This window comes from Varanus komodoensis, unplaced genomic scaffold (assembly GCF_004798865.1).
Source record: "Varanus komodoensis strain SLA01 unplaced genomic scaffold, ASM479886v1 scaffold7_1, whole genome shotgun sequence".
Taxonomy (NCBI): domain Eukaryota; kingdom Metazoa; phylum Chordata; class Lepidosauria; order Squamata; family Varanidae; genus Varanus; species Varanus komodoensis.
The window spans coordinates 9366462-9388514 of record NW_025336479.1 but is presented as its reverse complement, the minus strand read 5'-3'; the positions used below and the strand labels follow the sequence as shown (position 1 = coordinate 9388514).

Here is a 22053-nt window from a genome sequence, read left to right as displayed (position 1 = left end):
AACAACAACAACAACAACAACAACAACAATAATAATAATAATAATAATAAATAAATGGTGCAGAACAAATAGATACAATACACAGTTTACAGCCATTCAACTTCAACCTTTATGGACTTGTGAGCAAATCTGGAAATTTGAGAAACTTCTGTCCACAGCACCACAAACTGCCTGATAAGTGACGTTCCTTTGGTATCCACATGCTTTTCTTAAAGATTTTAAGCCGTGACCTATTCAGCAAAAATGTTTGTTTCCTGTCTATGTAACATTGCAATGTCTCTTAATTAACATTGTTGAATTTGGTTAACTGCTTGAGGGATAATACATACAGCTAAGACATATGTTTTGGCCATATTATTAATATTTTATTATCATCATCCCAACTTTTTCCTTCCAAGGAATTCAAGGTGGCTTACATAACTGTCCTCCTCCTTCCAGTCTTATTCTCACAACAACCGTGCTGTGCGGTAGGCTGGGCTGAAAGTCTGTATTGGCCCAAAAATCACGCACAGTTGGCTCCATGGTAGAGCAGGGACAGACCCAGATCTGAGTCCCAGTCCACACTCTTAGCCACCTCCTTCTTTTGGGAGGAGGTTATTACACACCTAAATTTGATACTAGAACAGACTTTAATATTCATAGATGGACATGTTCTTTTAAATAATTTACCTTGCTCATGGATATTAACAAAAAGATAAAAATGGATTCTCTACCATTTTGACAGCTAAAAGACTGATGGTACGATGCTGGAAATATAAACATTCACTTCCTATAATACAATGGATTAAGGAATGGGTGACAGTTTCTGCTTTCAAAATAATACTTATTTGGTACACTTGGTGAAGTCCAGATATAATTGCTAGAAAGTTATACATATTTTATGTAATTCCATTTACATAAACTAAATAACAGAAAAAAAATTGGATGCCCATGGGTACCAAGGCGGGGACCTATGCCAAAGAGTATCAAGGGGACTGTGGATGTCAAAGTGTGGACCACTAGGCTAGAAAGAGGTGAAGAAGTATGGAGACAAGTTCCAGGGTTTGAAATTATTAAAACCATCATACATTTTAATGCTACACTCCTTCAGCAGGCTGGATTTTGTTATTCCTATACAAGGCCCACTGAAATCAAAACTAGTTGCATTAAGTACACATTATCATGACAGATGTCTTGCAAAGAATTCTGGAACAGAAGTTGGTATCTTAACCAGATTTTAAGCTTAAAACAGATACATTCTCAGAATCCCAAACACGATTTTTTAAATTCTGCTTCTCATGTGTTACATACACATACTGTATATACCTGTGTATGCATGTAGTACTAGCAGTATATAATCCTCAATGTTAACCTACAGGAGCTTTCTTACTTGCAGCATATATTCTTCCTTCTTCAGGATTAAACTCTTTTGTAAGATTTAGGACCATCATCTTAGCTGCTGCTTCCTGAAATTGTAGCGAAATACTATTGCACTACTAGACAGCTTATTGTTTACTAATTTGAAGTTTACATACTGTGCTTTAAAGCCCAAAAAGCATCTGGAAGCATTCAGGAAGGTCACTGTTAGCACCCTGAAGGAAACTTTTGTATAATTTATCACAGTATCACTTGAGAGAGATAAAGGGGGGGGGGACCTTGTTGAGAGTACATTCCAGCATTCCTAGCTCTCTTTGAACAATAAGGCCTATGACCTGTTCTGCAGGAAAAGCAAACAATCAGTTACTTGAATTTTGTGCAGTTTTCAACTGCACCTTATGTAGGCAGGAAGACATCATCATCTTAACTGTAATGTCATTACAAAATCCATATACATCATGCACATCTAACCTAGCTGAGCTGCAATTAAGTTTAGTATATGTACACTTCTACAAAGTAATTAATTTTCAGATAATCTGAAGTTGGCACAGAATCAATGCCCTTTTTAAAAGCAAGTTCTAGCAGTCCTACAGAGGCTCAAGGTGGCCACTGATCACAAAAATAATTTTATACTCATTTCCTCCTAAATATATTCAGTATTCATCGTCACTTCTCCATCTTCCCACTCCTAGCACCTTAAGAGAAACAAAATCATTATCCCATATAAACTCTTTGTATAAATATAATGCAAGACAAATCTCATTTTGATTCCTTATTCAAAAATAATACTTTTTATGTAACAGGATTTTGTGATTCTCTGCAAACAAATATGTTGTTATATTTGTACTATAACTCATCTTCCAAAAACAATTTTATATGCTAAACAGACTTTTTCATTACAATTTAAATGTCAAATTCCATTTCAAAATTTATAGTATTTATACTGTTCATTAGCCAAACGGCTCTCTGAAATGGTTTACAATACATTAAAACTACAAAAAAAACCAAAATTTAGATAACATTCAAAGACAACATTTAAAGTATAATCCCAAAAATAAAACCAAAAATACCTCACACATAATCCATAACAAGCATCAACAACAAATCAAGTCAGGGACAACCAGCAATTCAAGATAAAACATGTAAAATCTACATAAATTTATACACACTATAAAACCTAGATATAAAATATTGAGAAAATAAAAAGGGTTTTGCCTAGTGCTGAAAATAATAAAGAGTTGGAGCCAGGTACACTTCTTTGGGGAGCTGGTTCCATAAATGAGGTGCCACAACTGAAAAATCCCTTCCCATTGTGGCCACCCTCCTCCTCCATCTTTTAGAAGGGCTCTCAGAGAAGGACCTACAATGATGATCTTGGAGCATGAGAAGGCATATATGGAAGGAGGCATCCCTTCAGATATCCTGGTCCTAAACCATTTAGGGCTTTAAACGTTAATGTTAAAACTTTAAATCAGACTCGGACTTCAAATGGTAACCAATGTAGATGATGGAAGCGAGGGTGATGCGCTCTTCCCTCCAGTTCCCAATTAGCAACCTCGCTGCCCTATTTTATTATTTATTTATTGGATTTCTGTCCCAACTTTTTTCTTACAAAGAACTCAAAGCAGCTTACATCATTTTCCTCCTGCTCTCAATCTTATCCCCACAACAACCACCCTGTGAGTTAGGTCAGGCTAAGAGTCTGACTGGTCCAAAGTCATGCAGCTAGGTCCATGACTGAGTGGGAACTAGAACCGAGATTGCCCGAGTCCCAGTCCCGTGCTCTTCACCACTACAGCACCAATGGACCAGTTTGCACCAACTGAAGTTTCTCAAGCGCTTTAGTTCAAACAAGCGGTCAGCAGAGCATGGGTCACTGTTGCTAGTCCCTGCCTGCCCTGGTAATGACACAGTTGATGGATCAGCCAAAGTTGATACAAGGTGCTCTGCAACCACCTTGCCTACACTTTGGGCTTCCAGAGACAATTCTGGATCTAGGAGCACCCACAAACTATGAACCCGGTTTTGACTGCATCCAGAGGAGGTTGAATTTCACCCATTGGACAGAGGATCCATCCACCAACAGTATCTCTGTCTTATCTCAATTGAGTCTCAATTTATTGGCCCTCATCCAGTCCATCACCCTGCCCAGACACTGATTCAGAGCAGTTACTGCCTCACCTGTATTAGATGAAAAGGAGAGGTAGAGATTAGTGTCATCAACATATTGACAACACTTCAGCCCATACCTCCAGATAACCTCTCCCTGTGCTTTCATGTAAATGTTAAATAGCATGGGGGATAAAATGGAGACTTGTGGTACTCCATAGCATATCTGCCATGGTGCAAAGCAACAATCCCCCAGCACCATCTTCTGGAATGTTTCTGGAATGCTTCTAATGCCTTTTGAAAGCACTGAAAGCCTTTATAAGCTTACTTTCAGGGTAGCACATGAGCTTACTTCTAAGAATTTAAGAGGAATGAGTAGCAATTGAATGTTCCCAGAGAAGTCACACTGAAGAGGTATTTTCAGGAACAATGAGATAATGTTTTATGTGGAATTTCTCCTGTTTTCTTCTGGCTTACTATTCGATGGGGGGGGGTGAGGAACCCACCTAGGGCTGGCAATCAATTGGATTCCCTAGGTTCAACTTCCCTGACTCAGTTCCACTCTGTGACAGCCCAGCATCCAAGTTCCTGATGAGACTGCCAGGTATTTACAGTGCACTCACAAGCAATTGAGCCCCATGCATTGTGCAGACAGCGTCTCTCACTTGCACCAGGAGCAGTCACTCAAATGAAGGCTGCACGTGGGGAGGGCTTGTCAGGAAAGCAGCCATGTCAACCATTTTGCAAGTGGTCTTCTGCACCAGCTACAGCCACCTCTTGGGCAGCTGCAGCTGATGTGAAAGGAGGTCGCCAGCTGCACAAATTGGACTCCACAAGTCTTCTCAACTTAGCTAGTTCTGGAAGACTGGGCTGAGCACAAGAGGGCACTATGAATGCGTGGAGGGATAAATTCATCCCAACCCTACAGCCATTACTTGAAGTCACTACTAGATTCCTCCACTGCATGCAGGAAGGCATAAAAATCAATGTTTTTTCAAAAATGAAAATTAAAAAATGGATTTTATTTAAATTGTTTTTAAATAGAATGCTCTTTGAGGGAAAATACATCTAAAGATAGGATGTTTATTTAAGATACATTATAGTCCAAAAGTTATTCACCATGAAATAAGGATTTCAGGTTTTTAATTATGTAGCATCAGGCAATGTTTACATTTTTGGTAAATGAATTCCATTCATCTGTTCACAATGTCATGCTCTTCCAGAAGTTTCTGTAAGATTATTGGGCAGTTTTTCTATCTAGAAGATATTACCACAGATGCTTGGTTTAACAGTTCTCAAAATTGTAAATTTGTCCCTGCAGAGAACACATGCCTCTTCTTCACAGCAAAGTTTTATAAAATATACAGAGTTAAGAAAAAGACCTAAATCTCATTGTTCCTTTGAAATCTGTGCACACAGAATCAACCATTTACCTCTTAAGAGCTAAGTTTCAAAAAAAAAATTAATGAATAGAAGACTGTTGGGAGTGGAATAGATCTGCCCAAGAACCTAAGTGTGAGGAGGGAGGGGCAAGCAGTAAAAACAAAAGTGAAACCTTTTGAGCAGAATACTCCACAAGTCTTTGGATCTTCTCATGTATACCTTGAGGTTTATCAATTTTATTTATTCCTATAATAGCAACAGGCCCTGGAAGAGACACAAGTGTGGGAATATTTTAATGAAGTTCCTTTGCCTACAGGTAAAGCAGGCATGCATGCAAATTACATAGAAAACCATGATTTAAATTGAGTTTTACTGACTAGCAATTTAATTCATGATTTAAATCAAATCTACCCTATTTGTATGTCAGAGTGTCAGAGCTTGGAGCCGTTAGTAGGTACTTTTGCAAAGGTACTTATATCCCATGAAAATAAGCCCGATCCTACTCTGATTCTTCAGCATGCCCAAAGGACTGAAGAATGGCAGGGTCTTGCTTCCTATCTTGTATGACTTCAGCTATAGCAATGTGTGAAACTTCAGCTCACAACTTGATAAATAATAATTTCCACCTACTCAAATCCTTCCTTCACATGTCCTGGAGACATGTGCTGCTATTGGTGTACTGAAGTGCACATGAGGTGAAACGAGACTTTGCATTAACCTAAACTCCTTGCTGGAGACAGAGTCCATAGGCCAGAGTTCGGCCTACCAATCAGGAAAGGAGACATACCTCCTCAGACACATCTATATTCTCTGTAGTTTATAGCGTGCACATGAAAGAGACACATCACCAGTGACAGGATCGGAGAGCCACCCAATATTTCCAGCTCACTAGCAAAAATCTAAACTTAACAGCTGATGGACACAATGCGATACACAGAATGCACACATTTGCAATATTTCATATTTGGCCCAGTTCTAGTGACTTAGCAAGATGAGTTATGACAAATTATCATTATGACAAATGCAAGAGCAATAGTATCACAGCAAGACTTCCTAAGTTGTCCAGATTTTTCCAAAAAGATAGAACAATACATTCAGCAGTTGACCTATGCAAACACTAATGATTCCGTCAAAGAGCTGCAAAGTGGCAAGATAAGGGACAATTTGCAGCAGAGAACAAAAGGCAGGGGGTTTACCTCTCCCTAGACTGAGGTGGCCTGCTTTCCCCTACAGCTGTCCTCTGATAAAGCAAACATATATCCAGAAGCTTGACAAGGGGAAACACGGGCATCATGTCTCCACCTCTCCTTGTGCTTGCTGCTTCTCCTCCACTACAAGCTACCCTCTCACACCATTGCTTCTGCAGAGATTCAGGTGCCTAGAAGTTAGGCCTGCCACCAAGCACAAAGCTCTAGCCCGATACTATATGTAACTAACAATAATCCATATACCTGAGAGTGTTCCTTGAAATCTGATCAGCTACCCTGTTTCCCTGAAAATAAGCCCTAACTGGAAAATAAGCCCTAGCATGATTTTTCAGGATGCTCATAATATAAGCCCTACCCCCAAAATAAGCCCCAGTTAAGATCATCAGCCAGACGGATGCATTTACTAAGTCTGTTGCAACACAATTTGGGGTTTGGAGAGTTATGACGATGTTCCAGAAGAAGGTGATGTGACTGTATTTGAGTAAATGCATATTTTTGTACATGAATAAATGAAGATTGTTGTACATGAAAAAATAAGACATCACCTGAAAATAAGCCCTAGTGCGTCTTTTGCAGCAAAAATTAATCTAAGACCCGGTCTAATTTTCAGGGAAACACGGTAATAAGAAGGGAAAAAGGCCACACAGGCTTATAGAGTCAACTATCAAGCCCTACAGTTTTTAAGTTACATCCTACTAGCAGCTACAACAGCAGAAAGAACACAAAGGGGGCAATAAAGCCTTCATAAAGACACTGAAAAAGAAAGCTAGCTGTAGTGTCAGAAAAGCACCAATGTCTTAGTGCCAGTACAGGCAAGTTTTTCATACTTTGGAAGCCATATGGTTGGAGAAGCCAAATTATTACAAATATAATCAACAACCTGTAAAACATGAAAAGATTTTTTAAAAATCTTTCCAAGACAAGAAATTGAGAGGTATTCACTTCTAGTTTGCAAATCACTATTTCACTTGCACAAGGAAAGGTGTGGTAAGAAGTCACAATAGACTGAAGTAGACTAACAAAGTTAAATTTTCAATCTACTTGCTATGAAATTTATTTTGCTTACTGTCAGAATGTGTAACTCTGTAGAGGAGAGGATTCAATATAATTAAAGGTTTGTTTATTTTTCACATTAAAAACACATGAAGCAGCCTTTTACTAGCTCAAACCCTTTGATCCATCTAACCTGGTAGTATCTGACTGGCAGCAGCTCTTCAAGAATCCATGTAACTAAGATTTTTTTTTTAAAGAAGAGCCATGGGGAACTGAACTTAGGATCTTTTACATGCAATGCATGTATTCGACCTTAAATATTAGTGAAAGCCAGGAGCTTGTTTCTTGCTCAACATGTATATCTGAATGGATCAATGAGCGGGAATTTGAGCAGAAGATAGAAGACACTGGCTGAGTTAGAGAAAACTGCAAGCCATGTGGCCAAGTTGGGTGGGGGGGGGGGGTTTACAATTGTTGGTCATGTTGTCTGACAGCCATAGTATTTCATCATGGTCTTTAGAAACCATGATAAGAACAATGGTTTTTCTATACCACCATGGTTTGTCATGTCTGGACCCAAGATTGTGGTTCCAATCCTTCTTATCTGTACCTACCACAGAGTCCTCTGGAAAGAGTTGCAATTGCAGGAGCTGTTCCAGCCACCCAGCCTCTACGCATGGACCAGTGAAGAAGAGAGAGGCAAAATAGCCAGGGAGTGATGCACCTTGAAACTGAATGCAGGTAGCTGATGCAGTAGCTGACTGAATACATGCCAAAGGTAGGAGGACTGAGCAGGGAAAATGGAAATTAAATTAAAGCAGAAACCACTTGATAGTTTGTCAGGTAGATCATGAACTGTGGTAACTACACAGGGTTACTTGTCGTATTGTACGAATGCAGCCCACTGTGTACCTACAGCATGGGGAGTGGGCACTTAAACCTTTCAGCTATTGTTTATGCAGATATGGCTGCATAAGAGATGAAACAGTGACATGAAAACTATTTAAGTAGGTTGGGGATTACTGAAGATTGCCAGTATACTTATTTCCAAAACACTGATTTTAAATAAGTCATAGCAATTTAAGAAATAGCAATTTAACTGCAACAGACCAATACCAATAAGGATTTAAGCTCTTAAATTTCTAGTGCACAAAAGCTAGCAAACAACTATAAAAGCAAAGAGCATCAAGTTGACCCAAACTCTTAACAACAAGAACAATGAACTGATTCACATGCCATAGTTGCAAGTGATGATTTATTTAACTGACAATTAATAGGGCTGTGCGGCACCTGTAAGCCACTTCCCTTTTCTGTAAAAAACAAAAAAGCAACCCCCGCCCATCAGCTTAAGCACAAGCTCAAACTGATGGGCTATTTAAGTGTAAGCCCATGGTGTGTTGTTAACATCGGACTGTTTAGCCTTAAAACAACCCAAAGATCCAGGTTCACATGTCATAATGACAGTTTCTGCTTGAACCAATCAAAGTCTTTACAGAAAACAAAAGTAGCTTGCACATAATGTGAATTTCTGTAAATCATAGAATTAACTGTAAGGCTGATTAATTATAAAATATTTGGATTATTTATTAATATTAATTAATCCAGGAATCGCCACTAAATGCCACCATGATTTGCAAACAGCCTTATTATGAATATAAATTTGGTAGCGGGCATGACAAGAGTGGAACTACAAATGAAACACCCAAGAATTTCTCTGATTACAGTTCGACCACTATAGACTTTAAGTGCGGGCAGTAGCTTTAAAAATACAAATAAATGACAGGCAATATACAACAGCAAAGGTGCCCAGCACAGAATGCAACATGTACCACAATTATTTTGTTTTGGGCTATGAATTTCTACATCACCAGGGTATTCCATTTCAAACAGACCTAAATTTAAATCGAATTGACCTAGATCTTGGGGATCAAGAACTGAATCAAGAACCATCTGCAGATGCAAAACATCTACATATTCACTCAGCTGTATTAAATCACCTGCATTTTATTAAACTTTGATTCCAGTTTTATTTGTTTTTAGACAGACTAAAATTTCATTTCAACTTTCCTTTTAATTATTTAGTTACAGCAAAGTTTCTAGCAATTATGTACGGGGTATTTATGTCGAATTAGAACTATACAGCGTTTATGTATTTGCATTTTCCAGGAGCATTCCAAAAGTTTGAGAAAAGTAACAGGCACAAAAAAATCAAATGTAAGCACACTCACATATATTCAGAGTCTAACCCCTGGAGGTTTCTGGAGGTCAGGTTGAACTTGGTGCATCTGAAAGATGCCCATTTTGGCCTGTTTCCAGAAGGAGGAAACACCAAAGAACTGAAATTCCTGAACACAGTGCAAGAGAGGATCAGTAAAATAGCATACTATTTATCTCTGAGATAAAATTTAGGGGAGATGTTTTAGAACTTGATGGTGCAGTTAAGATACTACCTCAATCTTTGAGGATGACTGTTGCCCAATATGCTTCCTCTTCTCTTTCTGTTTCTCTTAATAAAATAAAATGTTCTGTAGCTTGTTAATCCTCAGCTCCCCATTACATTGAAACTAACAAAGTATGGTGTAGTCTGACTGCAGGCCAGGATCAGCTCTTGGGTTGTGTTCAGAGAGTAAAGTACAATTTACTGGTTTATATCTGATATGAAACTGATTTAACCAATTACAAAAGCTTTCTATTACAGCACATGAGTAAACTAAGAGGGGAACATATGGACATAACACATATTGAAGATCCTATAAGCCATGATTTATTCTATGGAGACAGTTACATCTCAACCAGGCTATTATGTTAAAACAAGTAAACAGAACACATACCACCCAAGTGCAGATGTTGAAGCACAGATGTAACACACTTCCTGCCACCAAAGCCTTGTCTCAACCATTCCCTGTGCTTCTGGAAACATTCATCTTTATGGGCACCTCCAAACAGAAAACACTGAAGTGTCCTGCTCTACACTGATGATCTGAACAATGACTAAAAATTCCTTATCCAACAGCAAAAGCTACAAATAAATCATCAGATGGAATTAGTGGAAGTCACTTTCAACTGAGTCTTCTAAGCATGACTAAGGATGCATAAATGCATCAAGATTTGATTAAAGGGAAAAACTAAGACCAATCTATGGTTAGAGTCCCTACCTCCGAAAGATCACAGATCTGCCAACCAGCACAATTCACATCTTAAAGAGAGTTACTTCAGCTGACACAGTTATATTCAATTTCCCACCCTCTCCTAACACCAAATAAACATTCTGACTGTATACTCTGGTTTAGAAACCACAGATAAAGCTGTGTTGCCAGCGTGTTAGTTGCACCTTTACTTGTATAATCAATAATCTAAATGATATAGTCTAAGGCACATAGGGAGCATAGAAACCTTCAGCGCCACCTGGATAGGGTCCCCAACATGGGGTCTGCAGGACTCGAAATATAGATACTTACATGAATTTTATGAAGTGCATACAATGTCTAAGAACTATCTGCATTGGTTTCAATAAAAGCAGACTAAATATCTAAGTATCCATCTGAAGGTGGCATCTATATGCTACCTATTCAGCTACTAAAAGCACCATAATAATCCATTGCATTATTAAAGGTGTTTACCCTTACAGGTTTCTAATATCAGTCTTTTAGATATCAATATATTTTCCCCTCCATTTGTTAATTTTGATGAAGGTAAATAATTTAAATGAGCACATGTCAGTGAATATTAAATTTGTACTTGAATAGTCTTTTTCTGTGTAATATGCTCCTCCCATAAGAGAGTGCTACCAGGCATTGCCAAAACAAATTAGACAATCCCTTAAAGAAAAACTGCAGTGTCCAACAGATATGAGACAAGTTTTGCAGAATAAAACTCATGCTAAGATCTGTAGATGCCAAAGCAGTGACTGACTAGACCATGGGTCCTCAAACTATGGCCCAGGGGCCAGCTCCAGCCTGCCATGCCCATTTGGACCCGCCGCGTGCCCACACCCATGGGCGCACCTGCCGCTGCCCACCTTGCCCTGTGCACAGGGAGGCAGCGGTTTGCTCACCTGGAGGAAATGATCTCCAAGCGAGCAAGCCACTGCCTCGTGCGCCTGCCTTGTGGCACGTGGCTGCCCCAGCCTGCGCATCGCATCGCCTCGCACCCTCCCCCACCTCAACGCACTTGCCCACATGCACAAGCCCCGTCCCCGCGCCAGCCTGGGCACATTGCCAGCACCACCTTTCTGGCCCCAGCCCAGCACCTTTCATCTGGCCCCCTGGTGGAAAAGTTTGAGGACCCCTGGACTAGACATTTTGCAGTGGGGCCAAAAGCAGTATCTTAAATGTGCCGATACATCCAAAAAGAATGGGGATCCCTGGCTTAGTAACCAGAAACAATTGAAGTGGTAAAAGTATTAAAAACAAAGTGGAATTCTGTCCAGAAAAGATTCCAAGCAAATATATTATCATCAACAACTTTAAAAAGGAGCTTGTGGAAGTACTAAAGTGCTTACATCAAGTTCTGCAACATCCTCAAGTCATGTTAGCACTTCTTGGTAATCTAATGTACCAAGCTGGCAGAAAAAGATCCAAGAAAGTGATGTTCAGAATCCAAACACTATAGTTAAACTGACAAGAAAACAATGCTTACAAAAACAAAGATTGGTTATTGGTTATTGATACAGATATTAAAATAACATTTTTAACAAAAGTCAAAAAGATGCTTCGTACACATTTCAGCCAACAAGATAGTTTTGTAGGCTGCTACATACTTACATAAATGAGCCCAGAATAGTATCGGTCCTTCAAATTATGCAGAACAGAAGCTTCATTTAAGCATGTTAATTCTGCCATGTCTTCCACTTTAGAAAATTTGGGAGGATTCATCTTCTGAATATCATCTTTGTTTACAACCGCTTTCTTTCCATTTTCAGCCAGTTCAACCAAAACTTCATCTCCCCTCTCCTCTTTGATGCTGGCTGCTTCAAAGCCATGACGTTCTGAAGGAATCCACACCAATTTTTTAGCAGTCCAGTCAGCCTGTGTAGCAGGGTTGTAGATTACTGCCCTGTCCACAAAGAGATATCTCTCAGGGTCCTCCAGTACTGTCCGCTGTGCCATCATAATGGAAATATCCAACAAATGTAACCTAGTAAAAATGAAAAGAGATTGATTTGTCAATTACTAGTAACCACGAAATGTTTGGCCTCTTAAAGACAAGGAAAGTGTGTTTTGCCAGACTCTCATATTCTCAAGAGCTACCCATAAACACACAGATCAGTTTATGAAACTTCTTTAAGGATAACAACTTTGAAAGACAGACCGAGTCATGAAAGAGCCACCAACAAGGACCTGCTAGAAAAGTCAGAAAACAGTTCTGCCATTCTGGCTCAAGAAAAATTGAAGGACAAAAACATTCCCTGAAAGATGATATAAAGCTCCTAGGTAGGAAGCATGGAGATGCTTCTATATGTACCAGTAGAGCTGGAAATTTTTCCAATGCTCTGCATGGCTTGCTTGACTCATTTTTACTCCCAACACACATTCATCCTCAATAAACATACTAAATATCTCATATTTAGCAAACAGAACTAAAACGCATTTCATGTCAATTTTATGCATGCTAGAAATACACTGAATCTATAGCTGCAAAATATATTTTCCCAATAGCTGCAAAATATTTGAACTAAATCATCTGCTTAGGAGGAAATTAACCACACAATATAGTTTAAAAGTTATATTCAGACACATTGAAGGCTTTATGCAAAAACTATTTTATTAAAATATTTGTAAAAATTAAAGACAATAGCCTATATTGCCTTTGGTAGTTTGTTTATACATAACAAAAATATATAGACCTGAAAGAATACACAGTTTTCAGAATATATACCCAGAGAAAGCCAGAATATAAATCTGGTCCAGACACAGCCAGGAGCCAGCTACATTGTACACAGGAAGCCGTTATCATACCTTATTTTTTAGTTCCTGCATCGGCAACTGAGCACTATGGTTTGTCAATGTTTGCCTTAGAATAACAACTTATAGTGGTTTGTATCCTAAATTTAGCCCATCTAACATGATCAATTACAGTATGACAGCCCAGACAACCATGGATAAACACTGGCATGGAAATTTTTCCATAAATAGCTGGCATGACAATTTTTCCATAGAAAACACAGCAGGACACCTGTATCTGCCTGGCTCAGTTACCACTTAACTGGGTTCACCTTGGCCAAAAGAGAAGTAGCAAACTGCTTCTTGAAAAAGCAAGTTTTAATAAGAAAAGAATTGTATGTAAGACTGAAGGAAAATGTGAAGGAAATAGTATATGAACACACTATAGTGTTTGCTGTTATCCATGTTTTCAGGCATTCACTGGGAGGCTTGGAAAGAATCCATGTGGATACAGGGGTCCTGCTGCATATCATCAGAAAATTTCCCATTTTTGGAAGTGTTCTACCCCACATCACTGATGTTTATCAATCTGTCCTCCTATTGTCTGGGACCTTATCTTGTTACATATTAATTCCATTCTCTGAAATCTCCTAGCCTTTCTCCAGTTTGCTTGCAACTCCTCCATCTAAAGCTCTGACCTGAGCAGGATGGGAAAGAAATGATAAGCAAATGTTCTATAATTTCTTGCAGCAAACTAACCTCATAGTCTACAGATTTTAGATTGAGGCAGTGCACCAACTTAGAAAAGAGGTCCTCTCATCCTAGTTGCTTTCCTTTTCAGCCATGAAATGCTTGATTTACGTGGTGACTTTACCTCCTCAATCCTTTTAATACAGAAATATCCTTAAGTCTCACCCCCACTTAAACTTCAAGACTCAAATAAAACTCCCATCCTCAGATCTGTTTAGTCATAAGCCTTGAAACAGCCAAAGCAAACAGCATAACTTATGCATGACACTTGAACAGTGGTGACTTATAATGCATTTTAGTTAATGTGACTTCAAGATGAACTTTGATGTCTACAATAGTGCAGTGTACAAACAAAAGAATATCAAACTATAATAGAATATGTAATATTTTTGAAAAAGTAAACGTCAAAGAAATATTTAAAGTATTCATAGTACTTATATATTCCAACATTAAGAAAGCAATCTGAGTCATAAAACTTCACCATTAAGCAGCATGGGCTTATGAAGCATAAAATCAATTACATTTGTTTTAATGGAAGAGCATACTTTCTTCAATAGCCAAGATACACCTATGCCCCCATACTCTTGTTGCTTCCAGGTCTGGCTTGTTGTAGTTTAGTCCAACAGTCACCCATTGATTGTAGTTGAGTTAAACTTTGGATTAACCCTAAATCACCAGGAGTTCTGGGTTTGGACATCACATCAAATAATCAAGGAACACAGCATTCCTGGGTTGAATAAAGCCAATTCAAAATGTAAGTGGCAAGCATTTAGAATATAGTGCACTTGTTGTTTCAGTTATAAAGCAAGCAACCCATGGATTGTCATGACATGTTACCCAGGATATTGTGAAACTTCCAAGCCCATGCAAGCTGAAGTCAAGTTTTGTGCTATGCTACTAGTTACCTGAAATTATAGTGCTCTAAAGTTGAACCAAGTTTTCTTTTATCAACTAGCAGCTAGTCAGTTTTACAGCCCTTACAACATCTGGTAAAGTACTCCATTTAACAGTAAGTAGTACATTACCCAATAGTACTACCTAACAGTAAGTAGTACAATAGAAATAATGCTTCATGTCTTCCATGTATTGCTTAACTGCTACAGTCAACCCACTGTCCAAAAATGCCATCCAAGTTTAACTGGGAAGATAATTCCCGCTATGCAAGATACATCTGACTATAGATACTTGAAAAAAGAGTAATTTTGTGTATCAGAAGTTGCTCGCCATAAGATTCATCTCACCATAAGATTCTGCACTCTTAACATGCAGAATAGCTGCAAGATGGGCTGCCCTCTTCCAATATTTCTGGAGATGTCTATGCTGTTTTGGGCAGAAACAGACGGAGATGCAGAACCAATACTAGCTGGTTACTATATATAAGTTACTCATCATGCTGGAATGGATTTTATCCACACCATTAAACTTATCCTAAGCCCCTCACCCCTTAAAATCAACAAAATGTAAAAATCTTTAACACCCATTTCTAAGGAGGCCCAAAAACCATTCTATATAGAAAATATTAAGAATGGTGCATTTAAACTGAATTCATTCAGATCACCCTCCTTCAAGTGAGCATTCAGTGAAGTATATTACTAGTGTCCATACTGACAGCATTTTGGTCTGTTAAGTCACAAAAGCTTAACAAATACAAAGCAAGCATGAAGACATTCAATCCACCAGAGGGCCTTGAAGTAGCTTGCTTCACTTGCTGCAGACCAGTTGAATTCACATCATTTAGACCAAGAACCAACTACAAGTAAGCACAGTCAAGACTGCACAGTGGTTCAGGAAAAACTGCTCATAAAACAGGAACCACAGAGCGAAAGGAGCATTGGAGAGGCTGCTCCAGCTGAATGCAGAACTAAAATAAGCAAAACCTAAAGCAAGAACAATTTACCCTCTATATAAAGCTATAAGCAAACTGCTATAAGCTAAACCAAGATGGCACCTTTGAAACAGCAAATAATGCATCTACAGCAGCATTCTAATAGTGGAACCCCATATGTACAGTTGTTTTGCATAATTTACTATTTATAATAAAATACAGTAGCTATTTCTTTTTCCTCCTTGTTAACTGGGAACATAAAAGTCAAAAACAATTCCAAGTGTCCCAGGGCTGCCTGGTAATCAACTTAGAAGCCACACATTCCTGAATGCATCTTCTGATACAAACAAGAAAGAAATCACTGATACCGTCCAGAAAAGCACAAATAATCATATCCCCTTTTTGCTTCTCACTGGACTACCTGGTTAATTTGTCATTCTTATTTTCTATTTATGACAAAGATTCTATTCCAGTGTGTGACAAAATATCACCAGCCATTTCTCTCAATTAAGGAGAAAAAGTCATTCCATTATTGGACTGCCCCTCTCATTTACAACTTCAAACAAAAGTGACTGGAACAAGGAAAGTACAAATGTATCAATGGGGGGAGCCAGAAGGGGGCTGTTCCTTGCTGCCTTTTCAAGGACACAGAACATCTTTCATACATCTGTAGCATCTCGCATGTAAGACAGAGCAATGATACTGGCCTAACAGATTAAACTGCTTTCATCCTTTGAGGTGAACAGGCCAGATTTTTTTTCAGAAATAATTGAAGCAAGCTCCAAGTTTGGAACCAGCTAACGACAAGAGGGCTGTGCTACAACCTCCTATCCTCACCAAAGGAGAGAGCAGAGGTTACAAACGCCATCCATGGACGTGTACTAAGACCTCCATGGGGCAGAAATTATGAGGAAGGGACCGTCTAACCTACATGGGAGGAGGACGCCCCACTACCACACAAAAAGAGCTTTGGAGGCGAAGGCACCAGAACCTCCGACCCTAATCCTCGTAATACCACGAAGAAGTGCACACCATTCCCACACACACCACGAAGGTGAACATCTCCTCACTTCAACCGCCCCTACCCCATCCGGCAATCCCACCCCACCCCCTTAAACAAAGGGACACGTGCGTTTCTCTACGACCCGGCCCCACAGCAGACAGCCCTTTTTGATATATGCATTGCCGCCTATCGAAGGACGGCGGGGGAGGGGGAGCATGAAGGAAGAGCCATTGCAGCCGTCTCCACCACCGCTCCGGGAAGGGAAGAGGGTCGTTCATCTCATGCGCCTCACACAACACTCCCAGAGAGAACGGGCGCGGGCGGGCGGGCGGCGGGAAGGGTCCGAATATGCGGGGAAAAGAAAGGCAGAGGCAGGCGGCGACCGGGTCAAGGAAGACAACCGCACTAGCGGGGACACGACTACTTTTAGACGCCCTCCCACCGCTGGCCCAGACGAGGCGGGAAACTGTGGGGACCGGGGGGAACAACACCGAGCGCGGGCTGCAGCCTACGCCTCCCCTCCTCCCTCCCCCCCCTCACGCACCCCACCTGTACGCGGCGCGCGCCCTCCGCTCAGCTGCGACGCTGGTCCGCTATGCGGAGCCGTCCCTCAGCCCGGCGCGCGTTCGAACCGACTCCGCGCTATAGCCGCCCCGCCCCCGCTCGCGGCGCCTTTAGCGCCACACCGAGCACTCCCCACCTCCTGGCTTGTCCCGCCCCCCCACCAAAGAAAGCCACCGAGCCTCCCACTGGCCGACTCACTCACCCATCCACGTCCTCCCTCACTGTCTATTGGCCTCCGGGCAGGCCCACCCAAGCCAAGCTCATAGCAACCTCCTCAAGCTTCTCCGCTGAAATACCTTCCCCGCCCTCTCCGCCGTCCAGGGGAAAGCGTCTATTGGCTGGCTGGCCCTGCTTATCAAGAGGAAAGGTTGCTTTCAATGGCGGACCTCTTATGCTCGTCACTGGCGCACATCGAGGGAGGCGGGATATAGCGAATGTAGGGTTCGCATCTGCAGTAGCCCTTTTCCCCCAGTCGCTCTTTTCGGTGCATTCCTCAGCGGGTTCAGCCACGCTACCCCAGACGGGGATCACGGCACGTGAGGTCGGGTGTGGTGGCCGGGATAGCAGAAGGCTTGCTCGGTATAGCCGAGGAGAAACAATGTCGACGTTCCTTCTGGTCGGTACTTGAGTCGCATGTAGCACCCCGCCCACTTGCACCGTCGGTGGAGCTGCAGCAGGGCACCCGCCCTCTCTTGCATGCTGGCATAATGAGAACGCCGACGACTGTGATGGGTAGGAGGCTTTTCCGCCGCGCATCGCCTGAAGCTGCATGTAGCTCTGCGTGCGAATAGCCCCGATCAAGGCCTCCGTGGTTTGCTGCATGCAGCGTGCCCACCACCAACCACATAGGGGCCGTGGCGCTGCAGCCAGCCAACAGCCTGCATTGACCACACCTTTATGCTTATTTCTGCTTACGGAGCCCCACTTCGCATGCTCTCTGCACTGAGCATCCTCACGGCCACGGCCAAGTGTGTGTGATGTGCTGCTTCCTAACGCTGATTTACATGTCTTAAAATACCACCCTCTTCATCTTGGAAAACTACCCTTTACCTTTGGCTGCCAGTGCAAATAATATAACCATCTTCCCCATCCCCGAGCTTGATGACCTGTGCACATTTGCACATAAAGTTGTCCTGCCTTGAAAGGAGCACCTCTAATCTCTTGACTAATGGCCTCCACTCCAGCATAGTCCCTCACAAATGTACTCCTCCTCTGCCAGGTCACATAAGTCACATATGTGCATAATATACATTGCCCTGTAACTGGACATAGCTATTTCAATTGTAGCACAACTATTATTTATTTCAATGCATCTCTTGCTATTTTGCAGGATGTTCTGCAGACTGTATTGTTTAGGAGCTGCTACTGTCCTTTAAAGAATTTCAGAACCGATGCAGATACCAAACTCTGTGAGAGAGTATGTGTCTTTTTAAACCCTAGTGATCATATTTTGATTTCAGTGAAGCAGTAGTGTGGTTGGTTTATATGTATGCCTGCTTGGAGAGGACTAGAGCTTGCTGTGAGAGGTCACAGCCTAATTGGATCTGATCAGATGATACCCATTAGCATGACTGTATGTGTACTGGACTAAAAAAAATGCACACAGTCACAAATTCTTCATTGAAAAAATCTGAATTTTGTGACTTTATTATAAAGATGTATATATATGGTTATGCTCATAATATATCTTGTGAACACTTGTCAAGAGAAGAGGCAAAGAACAATAAGATACTGAAGCCCCAGTGCTTGAAAATTCTACTAAATTCCCACCCCATTCCTTTTCCTGATGACTTTTCTGGGCTGTCATCAGGCCACTATCTTTGCAAATATGTTGACTAGAAACATAGATTGAAGATGAGAATGTCAGGAGACTGAATTTTACATCCTGAACAAAATCCTGCACTTAAACAATTACATAGAACTGCAGGACACACAGAGTCCTACCCATCTAGTTAACTTGAATGAATTAAATTAAGACTGGGTTTTCTTTCATTGTTGAATGAGAGTGGGATAATTCAGGGTATTGTAAGTTGCATTTGTAAACATCTTTTAGAAGGAGGAGAGCTGTTTATAGTTTGGAGGTGTGTTTTCCTGCTATAGAACAACATTCTTTATATACTTAGTTTCCTTATATACTCAGTTCTGCCAAGTCACTTGCAGTGGTTTATGGTTTCCAATGCAAAAACAAAAGATAAAAACTAAAGAAGGAATTTGATTCAATATCACTTGGGTTTCTTGGTGATGTTATCAAATGCAGGGGCTGATTTGGGGAGTGGAACAAACAGCTCTGTTACTGTTAGAAACATAGAAACAGAGCGAGTCAGAAGGGACCTCCCGGGCCATCTAGTCTGACCTCCAGCACCAGCTGGCTCCACTCACGACATGCCCACGATGTGGACGTCCAGCCTGTCCTTGAACACCCGCACCGATGGGGCCTCAACGACCTCTGTTCATTTGGGCTTTAAATTTTCTGGGTTTGATTCAGGTTCTGCCTTCCATGGACAGAAGGGTTCTGCTCACAGATGGTGCCTCAGCCCAATTTTTGGGACATCTGCTGTTCCAAAGCTGTCCCATTTAGCAGGATCCTTGACCTTCTGTGTAGCATTTTTTGTGGGGCTGGGGATTCAAGGGGCTGCTGTGGGAAGAAGGAAGTGACAGGTCCATTTTTGTCAGCCCAGTTCCATGTGTTTAAATCTGGAACTATTCCTCTCTTGCTAAAGCACTAGCCCCTGGAGAAATCACAGGAAATTAGCAATGGGAAAAGCAGAGGAGGAATGCTGAACAAAAAAGATGGAGTAAGACTTAATAGCTACCTAAGTTTACTGTTTGAGATCTAGTGTGTTCCAGTTGTTAAATCTGCAATCTTAAATATATTTACTCGGAACACCGTGAGGCTGATTTCTAAGCAAACATATATGAGATGTAAAGATGCAGTTCTGCAGCTGGAATTGAGCTGATGGAGGGGCCACTGCACTGGCAGAGAGTAAGACCTACTGGCAGGGTGGCATTTATGCTGCAGGATGGCTCTTGTTATGTTCACAAGATGCTCCAGGGGCATAAATGTTTTGAAATCGAGCATGCCTGGTGCATCCAAGCCAGCAAGCTTTTCAATTAAGTGGTTTGTGGTTTGGATGGTTGTATTGGATATCATCATCATGTATTATATTTCAAGTGGCAGATGATATACAGCATCCTGAACCCCATTGCTGCCCTAACATGCCTCCCAGAGGCCCACAGTTGCACCATTGTTTTGCCCATGACTGAGCTGCAAAGAAGGAAGGCCCTCTTTTATCTCCGCATTGTTGGTGGGAATGTAAGTCTGAGAATCATTTAAGATACTCTAGTGAGGTTATGACAGAGTCTCTCCTTGGTCAGACTCACATTCCTATTCACAATATACAGATGATAAAAATGACCTACCTTGCAAGGTTGTGAAAATTGCAGCAAGAAAATATGCATGAAGCACTTTGAGTACTCTTAAGTAGCTCTCCAAATTATTTGAACTACAATGCCCATCAGCATCCATCTCCATTACAAATGCTTGAGGGGAATCCTGGGAGTTGCTTAGAACATCTGGAGTAAACCAGTAAAAAGTGAGGGTGGAATATAAAGCGATGGACTAGGAGATCCAGGTTCTAGTCCCCATTCAGCCATGAGGCTCACTGAGTGACTGGGCAGGTCACAGACTCTCAGTCTAGACTGTCTCACAGGATTGTTGCAGTGCGGATAAAATGGGGAGAAAAAGTTTGGGAATCCCCTTGGGTTCCTTGCAAGAGGAAGAAAGGAATGCTATAATTGTGGTGGTGGTAGTGATGATATACAAAATATTAGAATTAGTTTGATTCATCTTTGAGACCTAATCTTCCAGGGGTTTTGCATACATATTATGTCTGAACTGTCTATCCCACTGATACAAAGTGATACTGCTTTTGGGTTGAGAGGTGAAAACTAACAATCCTTGGGGGGGAAAGAGAGGTTTTATAAAATTAAGCATGCTTAAAAGGAAAAAAAAGGTAAGGCAAGGGCTTTATTTTTCCATTTTTATGATAAGCTTTTTGTTATATAACGTTGACTTCGGGAGTTTTCTGCTATCTCCAATTGGAATGGAAGCCAGCTGGATCAGCTTCCAGGAAAGAGCAAGACTGAAGCAGACAGGCAATGGCTGATCATATTATTTCCAGTCCTAAATGGAGCAATGGGGGCCAGCCTTACCATTAGGCAGAGTGAGGCAGCTACCTAAAGCAGCTGATTGCGAGTTCCATGAAGGAGCTACAAATGGTTTCCTGAATATTTATTGTATTTTTACTGCCAGGAGAAGGGGAGAGTCACTTTGGGGGTTTTCTGCCTCAGGTGAAAAGCAGCTTCTTGAGCCTTTAGTGCTGTGCACTTTGGTTTGTTGAAGGAGGCCTATTTGCTTCTCTGTCTCCAACAACAGATTGTCTTGCAGCAGCTATGAGTAACGAGGTTCATGCAGAAGCAAGCCAGAGAAGAACCTTTCCATTTCCCAACTGTATATACCTTGGTGCTGTTAGCACATAAAGGTGGGCAATAGCACAGAATTAGCTTTCTTACCTTGCATCCTGTATTCACACACTCATGAGTAATCACTCATAAGTAGTTTCCACAGGTAACCAGCTTCCCTCCAAATGGCGGCATATATCCCAGCAGGCCCCTGTGACTGGGGATCAATCCATTGTGCATCACTCCTGCTTGCCCCACCCGCCTCTCCCCTCTTGGGCCACATGATCCCCTGGCCCTGTTCTCAGCTTGCTGCCTTGTTCTCCTCTCCTGCTGCTCTGTGAAGCCCTGGTTATTCACCAGAGTGGCATGGTTGCTTTAGGGGAGCACTGCAGGGATGCCCTCTGCTGCTGCTCCGCCTGGTGTCCATGCGCAAGTACCTCCCCGCCACCACACCCCCCCTACTTCCTTGCTGCACGTGTTTCCACTGTACACACACATGCTGCAAGGGCTGCCTCTTCC

General features: G+C 41.3%; 1 protein-coding gene and 1 long non-coding RNA gene across 5 annotated transcripts in view; one reads left to right on the top strand and one right to left on the bottom strand.

The window, feature by feature from the left end:
* MYH10 (myosin heavy chain 10) overlaps nt 1–17342 on the bottom strand; it is a 97393-nt gene extending 80051 nt beyond the window's left edge. For 2 of the 4 annotated variants that reach the window (XM_044453705.1, XM_044453706.1), the window contains exon 1: nt 11813–12185. In XM_044453705.1, the coding sequence (XP_044309640.1) occupies nt 11813–12160 (348 nt within the window). In that variant the 5' untranslated portion in view covers nt 12161–12185. Of the gene's footprint in view, nt 1–11812; nt 12186–17058; nt 17175–17275 lie in introns of those variants that run through there. The other 2 variants (XM_044453708.1, XM_044453707.1) reach the window with 2 other exon arrangements.
* A 211-nt stretch (nt 17343–17553) lies between these two features.
* Nucleotides 17554–21575, top strand: LOC123035484. The gene is made up of 3 exons (XR_006416964.1): nt 17554–17805; nt 18404–18490; nt 21509–21575. It is a non-coding gene; the product is annotated as an uncharacterized LOC123035484 (long non-coding RNA).
* The last annotated feature ends 478 nt before the right edge of the window (nt 21576–22053 follow it).